Genomic DNA, 19,889 nt, shown 5'->3' with positions numbered 1-19,889 from the left:
TTCTGATCTATAAATACTGGATACATTTCCCTGTAGTAGGCTGACTGATCAGCTTGAATTAATAGGCATTGCCTTGTAATTAACAAGGAAATGATAGTGCTTTAAATAGGTTGACCGTTGACACACATGCCATGCAGCTCACAAAACATGTCCAGCAACTCATCTTCAACATACCTCTCCCTTTCCAAGCACTCATGTAGTTGAGAAAGCCAATGCCTTTAGTGATGACTGGGTTTGTGACAGCAGTAGAGATGTTGGCCTGAGGAAAAGTCCTCTGGAGAAATGTCAAGAAACTAAATGCAAAAAAAGAAAGGCTGAGATTCTTTGAAAGCAGTCAACAAACAAACATTACAAGCACGCAAGTCACACATAATGGGAATGTGTAGTGTTTTGGATATACATATCCAACTGAATTTAGAAAACCAAGCTGGGCACCCACATACAAATGTGGTTATGGAATTCCCAGAACCAAAAAACATGCACAAGAAGTAAATAGGCACTGATCTGGCTGAAATTTCAGAAAGCATTCTAATAATGCTTATTTGATGCTTAAAGGGCTCATGAACTGAGAAATCAAAATTCCCTTGATCCTTTGACATATAAGAGGTCTATAAAAACATTCTGTAAGTTACAAAACTCAATTTTCTCGTTAGTCTAAAAACAGCTTATATCTGCCAAAACGACAGCTTGTGGAATTTGCCACTTTACGACGTAATAGTGTGGCTAAACACCGCTTCCGCAAAAGAAGATCAATGCCTGCTTCCACATCGCTGCCTGTTTAGCCCCGCCCACAGGTCAACATAGAATTCAAACGATAAACTTTATTTGATGAACTTTATTTTTAATGAAGTGCCAGACTCAGTCAGAAAGAACTCAGTCCTTTGTTCACTTCATTTTACAAACAAAGCACAATTTGATGCAGGATTTTCAGAAAGACTGAAACTAAAAGACGACGCTGTGCTGACTATATTGGATCTGACAGTAATGTCGCATCACAAGTGTGAGTAACTGTTTTTATTACGTGATCACTATTGCTTTGTCTGTTATTACAGACCGTTTGATACGTACTAAGTATTTATGCGTTTTTAACCTAAATCACAGCAGCATCCATCTATACAGGATGTAGGCTGTCAAACATACACGACTATTAGCCCAGCGTTTCCCAACCCCAGTCCTCGCGCCCCCGCTCTGTACATTTTGTATATTTCTGTTATCGCGTACAATGTTTGTTCTATTCGACCATAAGTGCCCTACGAAGTGGACATCACCGAATATTCCACCATGATTCCAGTTCGAAACGAGCATATATGTTCCATTCAAAGGGCATTAAAGTGTGCGAGACATGAAATTAAATAGTATTTATTTACAGATGTATATTATATCACACTTCACACTTCTCTAGTAAGTTTCGTCTGTGTTTGAAGACGCTGCGCAGCACAAATCTGCGAATGAATGTTCCGAAGTGAAGTAAACTTCAACAGATTTCCCCTGCTCAGGGAGTAGGGAGCAATGAACACTGTGTAAGGCAGGGGTCAGCAAGTAAGTTTGGCATTGGGCTAAAAAAAATATTTGCCACTAGATGGTGGGCCAGAACATAGTCAAAGGATAATAAATTGATAAAAAATGCAACTAGAATTGCCTGCGACAGACTGTTACAGTGTCTTTTGTTACTGGTAGTGAGCTGTTACTCTGTGTTTAAATCCTGTAGTAGGACAGTCATTATCAAAAAGCCACATTTGTGCCGGTGTCCAGCAGAGTATGTGAGCTGAGTGGAGCAGCAACAATTTCCTCTCCGCTCTCCGAGCATTGAATAATCACTCCGCTCCAGCTCCGCACCGGGTTCACCATTTCCTGCTCCTGCTCCACTCCGTGCTCACTGATATCAGAAACACCTCTCCACGTCTAAAGTATTTCAGTATGTTTGAAATATCACAGTTCTGTTCATAACGTATATTAAAAAATAAAATAAATAACAGGAGAGTTTCAAAGTGGCTTATTGGAACACTAGTGTGCAAACTTTTTTTCCTACCACATGACAAGCTAATAAAGTGGTTGTCAGCATTAAAAGGTATAATTGCTGTTTTTTGCAGTGCAAATTTTGTTTGTGATGAAAATAACAGTACGTTTTCGTTAGTTATTTTACCTACGGTTCGATGCATTTCTTGCAGATTTCTGCTCATCGGATACAGATGAAGTAGCACTGCAAGATTACATTTGTTTTTAATGCATTATTGATTGCGTGTGAATAAGTGTTGTAGTAGCTACAACACTTTAAAAATTCCTTGAGAACTATCATAGCCTTCATATTCTTTCTGATTTGAGTGATCCTTCTCTTTCAAGCTAGCTAAATGTTTAACATGTGAATTCTTGCTAAATATGCAGTTATGTTATGGGCTGTTGGCATGAATTGTACTTGGGATGGAGCAGTGGTGAAGCGCTCTTTGAGCGAGTGAAAACCAAGAAGCTCGGACTTTTAAAAAATCTGCTCCTCCCTCCATTCAAAATCACACCGCTCCGCTCCGCTCACGTACTCTGATTGTGAGTAACTGTTGCTGTCATGACACATTTATTTCAGAACCAGCCGCTATCAAAATAATCTGGCTGTGGGCGTAGGGAGTATGTTAATCAGAACACAGTTCATGCACATACAGTGGGGCAAAAAAGTATTTAGTCAGCCACCAATTGTGCAAGTTCTCCCACTTAAAAAGATGAGAGAGGCCTTTAATTTTCATTATAGGTATACCTCAACTATGAGAGACAAAATGAGAAAAAAAAATCCAGAAAATAACATTGTAGGATTTTTAAAGAATTAATTGGTAAATTCCTCTGTAAAATAAGTCAGAATCAGAATCAGAATCAGAATTAGCTTTATTCGCCAGGTGTGCGCAAACACACGAGGAATTTGTTGTGGTTTTAAGGTGCTCCTGGTACATACATACATATAAACACATCTGACATGAGAACAGAAAAAACATTTAAATAGTAAGACTTAACAATGGATAATAATCATAATAATAATAATAATAATAATAAGTATGAATCTGGAACAGTAGATTTATGTACAGATTTGTGCATTATTTACTCTATATACAGCTGTATAAATAAACAGATATGTATGTGTATTTACATAATACTTGAGAAAGAGGCAATAACTAAAGATGGAGAATGAATTACAGAACACCGGTAATGATTCATGTGTTAGCTGTTTAGGCTGGAGATGGCATGGGGGAAAAAACTGTTTTTATGCCTAGATGTTCTAGTGCACAGAGATCTGTAGCGTCCGGCTGAAGGGAGAAGTGCAAACAAGTTGTGTCCGGGGTGAGAGGGGTCTTTGATGTTACCTGCCCGTTTCTTCACTCTGGAGTTGTACAAGTCCTGAAGGCTGGGCAGGTGCACACCAATGATCTTTTCTGCTGTCCTAACAGTCCGTTGAAGTCTTCTTAGATCTGATTTGCAGGCTGACCAAAACCAGACAGTTATGGAGGAGCACAGAACCGACTCAATAACAGCTGAATAAAACTGTTTCAGCAGCTCCTGTGGCAGGTTGAACTTTTTCAGCTGACGAAGGAAGTACAACTTCTGCTGGGCCTTTTTCACGATGGAGTCAATGTGATTGTCCCACTTCAGGTCCTGAGAGATGGTGGTGCCCAGGAACCTGAATGACTCCACTGCAGCCACAGTGCTGTTCATGATGGTGAGTGGGGGGGAGAGGAGGGGGGTTTCTCCTAAAGTCCACTATCATCTCCACAGTTTTGAGCGTGTTCAGCTCCAGGTTGTTGTGACTGCACCAGACAGCCAGCTGCTCAACCTCTTGTCTGTAAGCAGACTCGTCACCGTCCTGGATGAGGCCGATGACTGTAGTGTCATCTGCAAACTTCAGGAGTTTGACAGAGGGGTCTTTAGAGGTGCAGTCATTTGTGTAGAGGGAGAAGAGTAGTGGGGAGAGAACGCAGCCCTGAGGAGCTCCAGTGCTAATGGTGCGGGTGTTGGATGTGAGTTTTCCCAGCCTCACAAGCTGCTGCCTGTCTGTCAGGAAGCTGGTAATCCACTGACAGATGGAGGTGGGTACAGAGAGCTGTGTCAGTTTGTTCTGAAGGGTGTCCGGGATGATGGTGTTGAAAGCGGAGCTGAAGTCCACAAACAAGATCCTTGCATAAGTCCCTGGTTTGTCCAGATGTTGCAGGATGTAGTGCAGTCCCATATTAACTGCATCATCCACAGATCTGTTTGCTCGGTAAGCAAATTGTAGGGGGTCCAGCAAGGGTCCTGTAATGTCCTTCAGGTGGGCCAACACCAGTCTCTCAAATGACTTCATGACCACAGATGTTAAAGCAACAGGTCTGTAGTCATTAAGTCCTGTGATTTTTGATTTCTTGGGTACAGGGATGATGGTGGAACATTTGAAGCAGGAGGGGACTTCACACAGCTCTAGTGATCTGTTAAAGATCAATGTGAAGATGGATGATAGCTGGACAGCACAGGCTTTGAGGCAGGCTGGAGTTAATTTGGCTCGTGCCAAATTTGGGCACGAGCGCGCCGGCGCGCTTCCCTCGCTTGCGTCGCCTGGAGTGCTTGTATAGGAACGCAGCTCCTCCGATTAAAATGTCCAGTAAAAGGTCTGAATGCTCAAATGTAGGCAGAAAGTTATTTGGTGTGCCGTTTCCGATGTCCAGGAGTTCATTTCTAGTAAAGCTGATCAGGAAAAAGTTGCTTAAGACAGGACAAACAAACAAAAAAAGAACAAGTACCAAGCAGCGACAAACCATGGCTGCCATCTGCGGCGCCATCTTGGGTAAATAAGTATTTGGTCACCTACAAACAAGCAAGATTTCTGGCTCTCACAGACCTGTAACTTCTTCTTTAAGAGGCTCCTCTGTCCTCCACTCGTTACCTGTATTAATGGCATCTGTTTGAACTCGTTATCAGTATAAAAGACACCTGTCCACAACCTCAAACAGTCCAACTCCAAACTCCACCATGGCCAAGACCAAAGAGCTGTCAAAGGACACCAGAAACAAAATTGTAGACCTGCACCAGGCTGGGAAGACTGAATCTGCAATAGGTAAGCAGCTTGGTGTGAAGAAATCAACTGTGGGAGCAATTATTAGAAAATGGAAGACATACAAGACCACTGATAATCTCCCTCGATCTGGGGCTCCACGCAAAATCTCACCCCGTGGGGTCAAAATGATCACAAGAACTGTGAGCAAAAATCCCAGAACCACACGGGGGGACCTAGTGAATGACCTGCAGAGAGCTGGGACCAAAGTAACAAAGGCTACCATCAGTAACACACTGCGCCGCCAGGGACTCAAATCCTGTAGTGCCAGACGTGTGCCCCTGCTTAAGCCAGTACATGTCCGGGCCCGTCTGAAGTTTGCTAGAGAGCATTTGGATGATCCAGAAGAGGATTGGGAGAATGTCATATGGTCAGATGAAACCAAAATAGAACTTTTTGGTAAAAACTCAAAGAATGCTGAGTTGCATCCAAAGAACACCATACCTACTGTGAAGCATGGGGGTGGAAACATCATGCTTTGGGGCTGTTTTTCTGCAAAGGGACCAGGACGACTGATCCGTGTAAACGAAAGAATGAATGGAGCCATGTATCGTGAGATTTTGAGTGAAAACCTCCTTCCATCAGCAAGGGCATTGAAGATGAAACGTGGCTGGGTCTTTCAGCATGACAATGATCCCAAACACACCGCCCGGGCAATGAAGGAGTGGCTTCGTAAGAAGGTCCTGGAGTGGCCGAGCCAGTCTCCAGATCTCAACCCCATCGAAAATCTTTGTAGGGAGTTGAAAGTCCGTGTTGCCCAGCGACAGCCCCAAAACATTACTGCTCTAGAGGAGATCTGCATGGAGGAATGGGCCAAAATACCAGCAACAGTGTGTGAAAACCTTGTGAAGACTTACAGAAAACGATCACTGCCAACAAAGGGTATATAACAAAGTATTGAGATGAAATTTTGTTATTGACCAAATACTTATTTTCCACCATAATTTGCAAATAAATTCTTTAAAAATCCTACAATGTGATTTTCTGGATTTTTTTTTCTCATTTTGTCTCTCATAGTTGAGGTATACCTATGATGAAAATTACAGGCCTCTCTCATCTTTTTAAGTGGGAGAACTTGCACAATTGGTGGCTGACTAAATACTTTTTTGCCCCACTGTAACTTCTAATGAGCTGATGATCTGAATCAGGTGTGTTAACTGAGACATGCAAAATATGCAAAATATGTAAAGCGGGGCGGGGGGGGATGGGGGCGAGGACTGGGATTGGGAACCGCTGTATTAGCCTATTACTTCTAAATCATGATTTTTTTATTTTTTTTTATTTAAAAATCGTGATAACATTATAAGTGGACCTCAGAGAACAGTACAAAATAAAAAACAAAGGCAGTTCATGACCCCTTTAAGAAACATTTCTTGTTATTTTAATATTGAAAACAGTTATGCAGCAATATTTTTGTGGAAACCTTGATTCAATTTTTGTTGTAAGATTATTTGATGGATAGAAAGAGAACAGCATTTATCTGAAATGGACATTTTTTGTAGCATTATAAATAGTGCTGTCAATCGATTAAAAAATTTAATCATGATTAATCGCAAATTTAAAATACTAGGATTTACCTGTAAATGTGTTGAAAAAGAAATGCATGACAAACTAGTTTAAGGAAACACACTTCCGCCAGGTATGAGACATAATCCTTATTATTCTTTTATCATTATTCTTTTGTTTTTATTCAGCCATTATCAGCCTTTAAACTGGCAATAAAACGTTTACCAAGCCACATCGCTTCAATCCCAGTGTACATTTACCCAACTATTATCAAAAGTATTTCTAAATAAATACAACAAAACATTTCTTGCGACCTTACGTGAAGTATTACGACAAAATGCATTATAAAGAAGAATTGGACCTGTTCTGCAGCTGCATTAGAGCTAACATTAGCATCATGCTACATAAGACAATTTATGAGATTAATAGTACACTTTTCCTCAGAACTCAACCATCGAGTGTTTGTAATAACTTCCTTTTGCGATCACATGTGGAATTTGGTCGTTTACTGTTGTTAAAATATGCTATTTATAGCCTTTTATGTCGCTGCACAAATTAGCATTTCAGATGCACACATTCACTCAAGAAAATCTCATACAGACCATATCCTACCGTAATCGTGTGTTTATTTTCTTATATAATCTAGTGGCTGTTGTCAGGTTTATTTCTGCTGTGTAAAAGCCTTAATGTGCTCTGCTGAAACTCACGTTGTTTGATGTTACAACCGCCTCTCCGTTCTTAAGTTGCCAGGGATACAATCCAAGTATAATAGACATTAGTAAAAGGATCTATTTTAATTTTTATTTGTCTATATACACTTTGGGCTAATAAAGTGGTTGCCAGCATTAAAAAAGTAGTCAAAAAAAAAACACAACCCACGGCTCTGTAATTTTTTTTCCCGCGACTGTATTTTCAAAATAAACCACTTGTGTCATTACCCTGGTAACACTGGTTCGCCATACCCTCATCACAATGATAGATGACCTTTCGCACTATGATGACGGGAAGAAGTTGGGGTAAAACCTTATCAAACGATTAATCTGCGTTAAAAAAAATATTAACACGTAAATTCTTTTTTGATTAATCGCATGCGTTAATGCGTTAACGTTGACACCTCTAATTAGAAATGTCTTTGTCACTTTTGATCAGTTTAATGCAACCTATCTGAATAAAAGTATCAATTATAAAAGTCTGATCCCAAACATTTGAATGGTAGTGTTTGTAAGCTATTGTGAGCAAAACACTCACTTTTTAAGATCTTCCAGTTCCTCTGCTCCAGAATTTAATATCTCTTCATCTGTGGGCTTTAGGAAGAGATCAGGCAAGCCAAGTAGGAAATCCCACACTGATGTCTCCTGTTGAAGCATATCTAGGCCCACCACAGTCCCTCCAATTGATCCCAATACTTCTGTCGGGTTATTGAGCAGCATTTCTGTAAGCACCTGGTGACCCACACAAGTAAACAGATGAACATTTAAAGTGATGTCTAATGGTTCATTTAATGACTCTTTTATTGGACATATGTGGGCATAATGTGACGAGATTGAAAGATTATGAACAGCGTGGGAGGTCTGACCCCACCTGGTTCAGGGTGAGCAAGGATGCTTCCAGAACAGTGTCGTTGGAGCTGCAGAAGTTTATTAAGCCTTGTGTAAAGAGATCCTGGGTACTGGCTGATGTGTTGATGGCAGTCATGGAGAAGCTGCATAAAGATTTTTTCAAGACGCTCACAGATTCCCAAACGGACTCCATTGTCTACAACAAAGAAAAATTAAATCAATGATGCAAGCAATTGGGCTTTGAAGAATGCTGATATTTTAAAGAATGTTGGTAACCAAACAGTTGCTGGTAGCCATTGAATTACACAGTATGGAAACAAACAAATACTGTGTAATTCAATGGCTACCAGTAAATGTTTGGTTATCAACATTCTTCAGAAAATCATCTTTGGTGTTCAAAAGAAGACAAAAATTCATACAGGTTTGGAACAACATACAGATGAGTAAACGACAACTAAATTTTGGGTGAACTATCCTTTTAAGTAGCCATATTGCATGATTAAATATACACTTGATTAAATGGTAACACTTTATTTTAAAGTGTCCTTGTTACACGTTACATGTACTTACTATTATAATAACAGTTGATTATGCATAATTACATGCAAGTAACCCAAAGCCAAACCCTAATTCTCACCTTAACCATATAGTAAGTACATGTAGTTAATTAATATTAATCAGTACTTAAATGTATAATTAAACTGTAACAAGGACACCTTAAAATAAAGTATAACCATTGAAATAATAATCAACTTATTAATGGACCAATACATAAAATACACAACATACATTGAATACTATTAATATTACAAAAAAAAAAGATTATATTTTGTATTGTCTGTAAAACTCATGATTAAAAATAACTCACCTTTTATATATTACCTAAAAAATAAAATCAATTAAAATAAAATAAAATAAAACTTTTTGTGTACACACACACACAAAAAAAAAAACATGGATATGTCAAGAATAGTCTCTCATCACTAACCTGATCAACCGGTGCAGTGTTGTTGAACGTTTGCATGACTGAAGTCACATTGGGAATGTTTTGAAAGCTGGAATCTTAAAATATTGTAAACAACACAGTTAAAAACATTGAAACTGATACATTATCAGTTCTTTAACACTGAGTGGCTTTGTATTAAAAGACTGACGAAAATGTACATACTGAGCATCCGATCCCATAGCTCTAGGAGCTCTGGATTTGATGTATCCCTTTTAAGGATTGAGTGAATCAGTCCTCCCTTCTGTAGATGGGCCAGTGAAGGTAGGTCATGGAACAGTGTTGGTAGACTGAAATATAAAGAGGACCATGGGTATATACTAGGGTTGTGCCGATAGACGATTGTATCGTGTATCGACGATAGTCAGAGATGTCATCTGTGGATGATGCCTTTGACGACAGCAAGACGATTATTATTATTATTATTATTATTATTGTTATTATCAGGCTAGTAATACCATCTAATTAATATTAGGGCTTATTTGTTGCATTATATTTCTTTTTCCACGTTTTTAAAGTGTTGCGCATTATTATAACCAATCACACGATTATGCTGAGTTTATGAATGCAATGGCCAATCAGAGGCGTTCAGATGAGCCATCGCTGGAACAGCGGAGTTCTGTTGTTCAGCACGTGCTGACTGAATTCTGAATTCTGGTTCACTTTCTGGCAATGAAACTAAGTAAATAAATAATTAAATAAATTAGCATGATAATATCGTGTATCGGCGATCTCACAGGCTGACAATAGGACGATATGAAAATTGAGCATGTCGAAAGTTATCAACCATTCAGAATAGATCCACGCCTGACCGATGGAAATGCTACTGGAGATTTTATTGTCTGTACATGAAATGCACCAGAAAGTCTTCCAACAATCAAAGATTGTTTAATTTTTTTAATTTCTTTACAATGTAAGTTTATGCTAGAAATGTTTTGGAATGGGATATTTGTCTGATTTGTACATATAAATATCCTAGTCTGCCTAACTGCGTCACTACATTGTACAGACATAATAGTTCAAAGCCATCTGATGTTCAATTTATCTAGCCTAAATAAATAGGCCTAAAATGCATGGCTCTTAAATCACTGCTTATAAAAAATTAATGTTGTCATATTTCGAATACCTCAACTGAATTGAGGTCATTTGTTTTATAATTTTATTACTGACTGTAGTTGTCTTTTTCTTTTTGTAAATTCAATTCAATTTGAAATCAAATTTGAGATCAAGCGTCCTTGTGCTGTAAGCTTTTGCAACAAAGTTACGCTATTTTAAAGACACAAATACACAGAATGAGCAAATGTTTAAGATTCAAATTTTTGTAATGGTAATTGATCAATATTTATATGCATGTACATGAAGGCCTATATTAAAAGCTGTTCATCATATAAAGCGAATGTGTCTTTTTAGAAGACTTGGATTAAACCAGTTTCAAAGCTTGAAATAATGATTGCCTTGAAAAAAATGGATGGACAATTTTTATTTTTAAATATTAAAATATCTATATGGCAGTATACAGTATGTTGTAGTTTTGCCAATGGTATTGAAAATGATTAGTTGTCATGAAATCAAAATTACCCTACTTACTTTTTAATGCACATTACTAGTCTTGTGGTGAACAATTAAACCGTGCAATACACTGGGAAAAAAATTGTCTGCAGTCGTAATCTTTAATCAAAAACTGAAAAAATTTGCTTCCGCTCTGGAATGGCGTTCTCGCTCTGATAACGTCAGTTTGATGGCTTGGGGAGAATCCTCTTGTTAAGTCATGACGCAAGGACTGCTTTTTCCGGGCCTATACTTATTTCACTTGAGAATACTATCTCAACAACCATTTATAAGCACTATTTAATTAATATTACATATTTAAGCTAAGCATTTAAAAATTTGCTGTGCACACTACAGTCTCCATGCTCACAGTGTCCCAGACACTAATATTTTAGTTGAATCTCTGTCTGGCCATCTGGGATTTTAGTATGGGAATAAAGGTTAGGGTTATAATTTTTCAGTATTACATGACATCGTGTGTGTATATTAGCACAGTTTGGTGTTTTTTGGGGGCGTCTGGCAGAGTGTTAGGACCCAGAATTGGTGAAGCGTGATGTCAGACGTAACAAACAGATATTCTTAGCCGCTCCTATCCAACCGTGAATCTGCTATGAGCAAGAGGTGGAGTATTCAATATCCAATATTTAATTTCAGTCAATAAGATAAAAGTGGATTTTGTTCAAAGTAGCTATTATCCAAATAGATCTTTGATATGAATTAATTTTATTTATTTTTTTCATGAAATATCACCAGCTAAAAAGTAACTAGTACTCAGAGTAGTTTTTGAGACGAGTACTTTGTACTTTTACTTAAGTACTGTTTTGGCACCAGTACTTTTACTTGTAATTGAGTATTATTTCAGCAATGTAACAGTACTTGTACTTGAGTACAAATTTTCAGTACTCTTTCCACCACTGGATAAACTATAGTTTTGATACTAAAAATATAGAATATGGTTATAACATATTTCACATGGTTATAACATAGACATGTATGGTTATGTAAATGCTGACGTCTTTGTACAAGCCTACACAAAAAAGAAACATGATAGACAAAATATTTAAAAGCACACGTCACAGTGAAAGATGAAGCATTATTTAACGATAACTAGGTAAAGGATTACACAAACAAGTCCTGTGATTTTCAACCCTCCTACACAGTATGAGCTGAAACTGAGTTTGTTCAGCATGCACAAAGAAATTGAATTAATAAAAGGAAGTAGAAAAGAAGGAATGCTGCCATGGGAGTTTCTGCCACCCCTTTATTTTTAAACGTATGTATTTTTTCAAACACTCAATAAAATCTTTTGTGGTGTATGTTAAAGCAAAATAGTGTCTTAAAGCCTTTTCTATATTTTTTCAACCTTTATTCAACTAAATTACAACTAAATTAACAAAATTTAATCTAATATTTACTCTTTCACTGTTACATACTTTTATCTATTTCATTTTATTTAATTTTATAGATAATCTTTAGTTAATTTTATAGAGAAATTCCACTGAAACTTCTTAAACAATAATTGTTCATTCTTAAATGTAAATACTTTTTTAAAAAACTTAGCTCATTTACATGTTAGATGTCTAATATTAATGTTTTTATTTAGAAGAAAGTGGACCGAATGTACGGAAAAGTTTTTTCTCCTTTTGTGTTTCACAAGGTAGAAACTGTCATACAGTTTTTGAGTGATGATGGGTAGATCATAACAGCGATAAATTTAAAGCAAATTATCTTAATGATCTATTTTCATACAATGCAATATGTGTTTATACCACAGTGCTTTAGACAAACTTTTTTTTTTTACTCATAATCATGGACTTTACGATCAAAAAATGTATTTTAAGAAGTTGCACTTTTTAAGTAGTTATAGTAGTTATATATATAGCATGTAAAAATTTCCATTTCACCAACATTCTTCAGCAACAATGACCCAGCAAAGGTTTTGACTACAGAAGGTTTCATTGTTGACTCAACCTGGACATGATACACACAGCAGTAAAAGAACTGTTGAACAAACCGGTTTAGTCAACATTTCTCTATACAGCAGCCAAAAGCTTTTACTGATCAACTGACCAAATAAGAGAATTCTTAGCTTTATGAATACTGACTAAGGCAAAGGGGACAGCAATATCACAGGAGGTGCAGTGTTTTGCCATAAGGCCCATTATCATCTCATCAGTGACGCATCAACCTACATGAGTGGCCATTGTCATTTTGAACTGAGCCATCTTTATCAGACATCTACAGTACACGGCTTTTTAATGTGCTGGCTCATAAATATCACCATTAATGTTCACATCTGATGTTCATCATAATACTGAAATCAAAACAAGACCAGACCTCAGGTTTTCTGAGAATATGGTGCAACATTAAACAACTGAAAGGGTAAGACCATATTTCTGGAAATGTGTTATTTTGCACATGCATTACCTGTGAGATTCAGCATCCCTGCGGTGGCGACGACCTGTGTACCAGTACGATTTGGACTGTCCTTCTGTTAGGTAGGATTTGCTGGTGCATATACTGTCGGTGCTACACATGAGTGTCTGCAGGAAAGGGAAGAACCCGGTGCTCGGAAGGTTTCTAGGCGCCACATAGCCTGAAAAGAACAGCACAGTTTAACTTTTGTTGCTGAGAGTTTTTTTGTTTTGTTTCGTTTTGTTTTGTATGTTAGGGTTAAAGGAATAGTTTAACCAAAAAAGAAAATTTGTGGAAAATTATGTAGAATGTAAGAGGAACATGAGTTTGAGACTTGGGGAAATTTATCATTACGCCACATGCTCACCAATGGCTCCTCAGCAGTGAATGGGTGCCATCAGAATGAGAGTTCAAACAGCTGATAAAAACATCACAATAATCCACACAACTCCAGTCCATCAATTAAAGTCTTGTGAAGTAAAAAGCAGCGTTTTTGTACAAACAGATCCATCAAGGCATTTTAAATTTAAGCTGTCACTTCTGGCCAAAATATGCATCCATAATAACGCTTCATCCAGTGCTTGATCTTTGAACAATTCTTTCCTGATTCAGACAAAATGACTTTTCCACTGTACATTTACATTTATGCATTTAGCAGACGCTTTTATCCAAAGCGACTTACATTGCATTCAAGTTACAGTTTTTACATTTTATCAGCTCTTGCTTTCCCTGGGAATCGAACCCATGATCTTGGCGTTGCTAGCACCATGCTCTACTATTTGAGCTACAGGAAAGCTATAGAACTGTAGAAAGCAATATTATAAATAAACCACTTGTTTTTTACCCAGGAGCAACAGCTTGAAGTTAAAAAATCACAAATATGCAGCTTTTCAGAAGATATTAATTGATAGGCAGGAGTCACGTGAATTATTTGTAGAATATTATGATGTTTTTATCAGCGGTTTGAACTCTCATTCTGACGGCACCCATTCACTGCAGAGGATCCATTGGTGAGCAAGTGATCTAAAGCTAAATTTCTCCAAATCTGTTACACTGACGAAACAAACTCATCTACATCTTGGATAGCCTGAGGGTGAGTAAATTTTAATGATACGTCATGGCATGGGTTCCTGAGCACAGTAATTGTGTTGACATATGTTCTACTGAAATGGGACATTAGACAGAACATATGTGACCATGGCCGACAAAACCAGTCTTAAGTGTAAATTTTTCGAACTTGAGATTTATACATCATCTGAAATGATTCCATTGATGTATGGTTTGTTAGGATCGGACAATATTTTCAACTATTTGAAAATCTGGAATCTGAGGGTGCAAAAAAATTTAAATATTGAGAAAATCACCTTTAAAGTTGTCCAAATGAAGTTCTTAGCAATGCATTTCTTACGGTAAGAAATTTACAAAATATCTTCATGGAACATGATCTTTACTTAATATCCTAATGATTTTTGGCATAAAAGAAAAATCGATAATTTTGACCCATATAATATATTTTTGGCTATTGCTACAAATATACCCCAGCGACTTAAGACTGGTTTTGTGGTCCAGGGTCACATATCCGATTCATGATTTGCCTTTGCTTGTCAATACCATGCATATACCCATGTGAGCAAGATGAGATATCAATATTTTGCTCTGCTTTCAAGGAAGAGAAAGACTCCACATTTTAAATGCATATGTATGTAGTCAACTTGTATAGGTACACTAGTATACAGATGACCTCAAATCCAATAATCATGGACAAAAAGCCACAAATTTTTCTCTTAAAAATCCTGGAAGAAATAAAAATATGACAATGTATTAACATTTGTAGGAATATACAGAATGCATATAACGAATGCAAACAGTATCCACTTTTTTATGCTTAAATTTCGGTAGAAATGTAAACAATCATCGACTGACAAAGAAACTAGTTTAAAGGTTTGCTCTATAAAATAAACATCTGCAAAACTGTGGTTAATGAGGTGCCATTATTCTCCTCACTCCTCAACCATCAAAAATAAATTAAAAAGTGTGAATGTATTTTTTTTTTTTTTTTAACTTAAGCATTTCTCTGCATTAGAAACATTCTAGTAAATACTACTAAAAAAGGTTTACTGAAGTGACACCCACAATTTTAAAAGCAGTAGACTTGTTCAGAAAATCCCACATGATTTTGTCTTGAAGTAAAGTTTAGATATCTGATTGCAGACTATGGTCTCTAGGCAAATCTGAGCAGACTTTTTCCTCTGCGAAAAGACATTAATACTGTAGATACTTTTTCTCAGGAGAAAAATCTGAGAATCAGACCAGTAGATGTCTCTGTTTGTTCTCCACTTAATTGCATTGCTGTCTGGGAAAAAAATCTCAATCATGTTTTCTCAACTTGGGTTGGTTCTTCTCTCCCCGGAGAGGGAGAATGTTTGATTTTCCTGTCTGGTTTTATGGTATAGGACTTTCATAGAAACAAACACAAAAGGAGTCAAAAGGTACATTACTATAGACTGAGAGTGAGCACTTAAAAGGTTTCATACTGTAGGATTATTGACCTTATGCAAAGTTTGTCCAGCAAACAATGTTTGAATGAACCAAAACCATAGAGAAACTATGGAGAAAGATATAAAATAAACATGACATAATCTAAGCCAATTTAGGGTGTGATAAGTATACAAATGATTTGATCACAGCAATTTATACACAGAGAGAGTTTTATTAACATGAGGAAATACTGACTAGGACTGTTGCGTTAAGTTAATCTTTAATATGTTAAAGTTTAATAACAGATGTGATTATTTTCATAACCAAATTTAATGTTCAACAAAATAAAAAAACAAAAAATAGTCTAAGAACATTTTGCTAATGTTGTTAAGTTATAAAAATGTATTTCTAAATGTTCACTGAACTTCACGTTTTGAACGTTTTTTATCTTGGTTATGTGAATGTTAGAGGAAACAATAAGGGTACACTCAATTTTATTGCTTTGCAAACACGATTGCGAAAACTATTTTTAAATGTTCTCAGAACCTAGAACATATTAAACCAAAGTTCTGAGAATGTTCCTTGTTAGCTGGGAAGCTTTAGCACTTGTTTTCTTACATTATCAAATGAGTTTTGAGTTTCTATGGATGGATATACAATTAGACAAACAGTGAGTCTGCCTGTACAGAATGGTACAAGGCATAAGGGAGCTACTTATGGGAAAGACCAGGCCTAACAACCCAATCCTCAAGAGAAAAATGTGAAATAACAGAAAACTCCCAAAGGTCCGCCAGCTTAAAAAGAAAGATTACATAAATGCACAGAATACGTCTTTTTATCAGTTAATCCCAAATCATATTTAAAGAAAACTGGAGGCGTATGGATAATTAAACATTAAACAAGAATAATGTAGATTGGGAGATTAGCAGCCGGCCATTCATTATGTACTATAGAAATAAAACTCTAGTTTAGATCATTCCCAAGCACGACATGGTGGATAACGTCAAATGTTCTCAAAAGATGACATCAGCCTGCTTAAGATTAATAAAGCCAGGAAAATGAAGTAAGATATGTTCAGCTACATATCTTCATCAAGCTATTAATCAAACCATTAGCTTTGTAACTATTCCTTGCAGACACGCTTCGGCGTATGGAAGTTACAGCACACTAAGTGCAACGACAGTCCCAATGGGATAACCTGAGAATAATTGTTTTGCTCAAGGGCATAATTGTAATAATGCAGGATTGTGAACTCATTAACTCGGACCTTCTCAGGACTGAACCCGCAACTCTTTTGTCAGTAGCCCAGAACCTTAAACATAACCTTACATCAGTCACTGACACGCCACTGAGATCACAACAAACTTAGATACTTATGGCTTCCTTTTGCAGTCTAAATATAGGATGATGTGTTATAGAGGTACGTACATGTGTCTCTGAGTTTTGGTGGAAACTGTGAACGGGTGATCGCCAAGATAATAAAGATCACAAGTGGCCAGACAAGGAGAGCCAGCGACCAGGTCTGAAAAAAATCAACAAACAAATATGCTGTTGGTTATATTGTACATGGTTATTAATAAAATAAAATCAAAACCAATAACTGGACTAGGAAGGATTACATATATAGCTCACTTTTTTTTTTTTTAGATATTATTGTCTGTACTTCTGTAAAACCATCTGAACATATCATAAGATATGCATATGTATACTGGGAGAATACCTTACTGAATAAGGTTTTAAGGACACAGAAAATATTTAAGCGATAAAGCACAGCAAATCTAATGATAAAGCAAAGATAAAAAGTTTAGAAATAATGCCTGGGAGTGTTAACTTATTTTTATTACTGCAAATCAGCTAACCAAAGGTGTGCAGTATTTGCTTTTACATTTTGACATTCAATATGAAAATATATGTTGCGCAGAGTCTGTATGGTTACATTTAGGCAGAAAACCTGAACCTACAGAGCTCCACAGAATCAATGCTAACATTATCATTTGAATCTGGGCATCAGGTTTTTGTTGTTGTTGTTCATGTGTACAGGTGTGCAGGTTTACTCACGGGCTGCCGGATGACACTGAGACCATTTTTCCAGAGTAGTAGTCTTAACTGTTGTAAGAAGGAGGCCATCAGAGGAGAGGTGCTGATAGAAATGAAAGTAAGAGTAAAATTCAGTTTTAAAAAATTAAAATGAGTAATTCCAGCATAGATTCAGACCCAGACAACAAGTATTTGTTTGGCTAAGTTTATATTTATTATATTATATTATTATGTTTAGCAAAAGTGGGACCTCAGGTAAAAATTAAACATCAGGTGACAATTAAAGTTTCATAATCAGTTGCACTTTATTATCTAGAAGCAATCAAACATAAAATTTTGAAAAATTGACACTTATGACTGGTTTTGTGGTCCAGGATCATATATATATATATATATATATATATATATATATATATACTGTATATATACATACATACATAGTTAGAATGTCATTTGCTATTTATATAAAGTAAATGCCATTTCGTATAATAATAATAATAGATTTCATAAAATAAGCCAAACTTATACACACAATAACAATAATAATAAAAAGGCTGATCATTTAAAGTTGCTTCCTCACTACCTGTTGGCTATTTAGTGCGCCTCTTTGTCTAAAACTGTTCAAAATCATTTAGTGTAATGCCTTTTCTTTTTTTCTTTTTTACCTCATATAGACCTGTACTTCACTATTGACATATAACTGAATCTCAAATATTCACTTTATCATCGCAACAAAAGTAATAAATATGCAAACGTCAGAACTCCAAACGTATTATACTACTAAAAGAATATAAATTGATTAAGTTATATATTTACCTTGTTTAGTCTGGATTAGATTTAGTGTATCGTTATTGGGTCCGATGCGTATGATATAATGAAGACATTTTGCCAGGTTATTCCTAGCAAAGAGCACTTTCCATGTGATATTCCACCAATTGACGAAAAATTTATATCAAAAACAACTAAAATCAAGTATGTAGTTAGCCTAATAAGGAGAAAAATATGAATTTTCTCTGTCGCCAGGTGTTCGCGCCGGTGTCAGTGATTTCCAGTCTGCACTGTGCTCTGTTCTAGGCTCATACAGGTGAGAGGCGGGAGTTTCTCACACAGGTTGCATGACCGGTTTGAGGATTCCGTGCGTCTCGTGTTTGAGTGAGAGAGCAATGCAATCGCGATAAATGTTCATTGTTGTTCATATGTGATAAGTATGCATGTCAAGATGTCTAAATGGATAACTACCCAAATCTGGGTAACAGCGTACCTAAAATATCTAAGCTATAATTTTAACCAAATGTCTAATTGGCAAGGTGGTAGCGTCGCTAGTTTTAGTTTATGTAGTTGTCTGTAAATTGTCGTTAAGTTTCACTATTTCGCAACGACGAAAACAGAAATTTGGGCCCCCTTCTACCAGATGATTTTTTTCTTTCCCTTTGAACGCTTAATAAGTAAGAAGAACAAATTACAAGCGATAGCACAAATAAATAAATAGAACAAAGATACAAATTAAAGATATTTTGGGTTTTTAGATTTGTAGGCGTTCAAGTACAGAAATTAAATAATCAAATGTAAAATAACATTGCATAGTCTTCACTGTATAAATGTAATAGGCTATAGATTAATCTTAAGTTATTCAGTCAAGAGCAGTGAGTTCGTTTCGATAGTGGTGTCACGGTTCGGCAGCCTAAGTTTGGATACAGCAAAAAGAACGAAATGCCAGAGAAATTTCCTTGTTTTTACCTTTTTTTTTTTTTATTGAAACTAACATCATAAAGGTTGTTTTTGTTGTTGTTTTTGTTTTTTTTAACAATGCAGTGTGCCGAACAACAGTCGCATCTCAGCTCAACGTTTTTTAGAGTGCACTTCTCTCTAAAGGCGCGTCTAATGATGAGATGAATCCACACTGATGCAACACTGACACAGAAAACACTAGTTTATTAGTAAGTAATTCAAATATCTCCTTACTATTTCCCTCGGACACATTCATGGTAATTACTTTTGCTGGGGCTTTACGGCAAGCTTTATTGCGTGTATTTGAACGCAGAACAGCTGCGCTGACGGCGCGATCGCTGCTGCTGGACACTAAACACCGAAGAGCCGCTCTTCACAGTCGCAGCACGGTCTCGTGTTGTTTCCACCAGCGCGGCAATTTTTTTTTCATCACTAATTGATAATAATAATAATTCCTTACATTTATATAGCGCTTTTCTAAGCACTTGGCTTAGACATTGATGGATGTCTAAAATATAAAAATAAGGGGAAAACTAAAACAGGCCCGAGGCCCGGC

General features: G+C 36.7%; 1 protein-coding gene across 1 annotated transcript in view; it reads right to left on the bottom strand.

The window, feature by feature from the left end:
• The window catches only part of abca12 (ATP-binding cassette, sub-family A (ABC1), member 12), an 80,060-nt gene extending 61,409 nt beyond the window's left edge, over positions 1-18,651 (bottom strand). The window contains 9 exon segments of the mRNA XM_058787691.1: positions 175-293; positions 7,814-8,007; positions 8,147-8,320; positions 9,113-9,186; positions 9,293-9,417; positions 13,103-13,271; positions 16,997-17,090; positions 17,627-17,708; positions 18,422-18,651. Coding sequence (XP_058643674.1) covers positions 175-293; positions 7,814-8,007; positions 8,147-8,320; positions 9,113-9,186; positions 9,293-9,417; positions 13,103-13,271; positions 16,997-17,090; positions 17,627-17,695 — 1,018 coding nt within the window. The 5' untranslated portion in view covers positions 17,696-17,708; positions 18,422-18,651.
• Between the last annotated feature and the right edge of the window lie 1,238 nt (positions 18,652-19,889).

The sequence above is a fragment of the Onychostoma macrolepis genome, chromosome 09 (assembly GCF_012432095.1).
Source record: "Onychostoma macrolepis isolate SWU-2019 chromosome 09, ASM1243209v1, whole genome shotgun sequence".
Classification (NCBI taxonomy): domain Eukaryota; kingdom Metazoa; phylum Chordata; class Actinopteri; order Cypriniformes; family Cyprinidae; genus Onychostoma; species Onychostoma macrolepis.
Note: the sequence above shows the minus strand (reverse complement) of the source record. Positions and strands in the feature narration are given on the sequence as shown.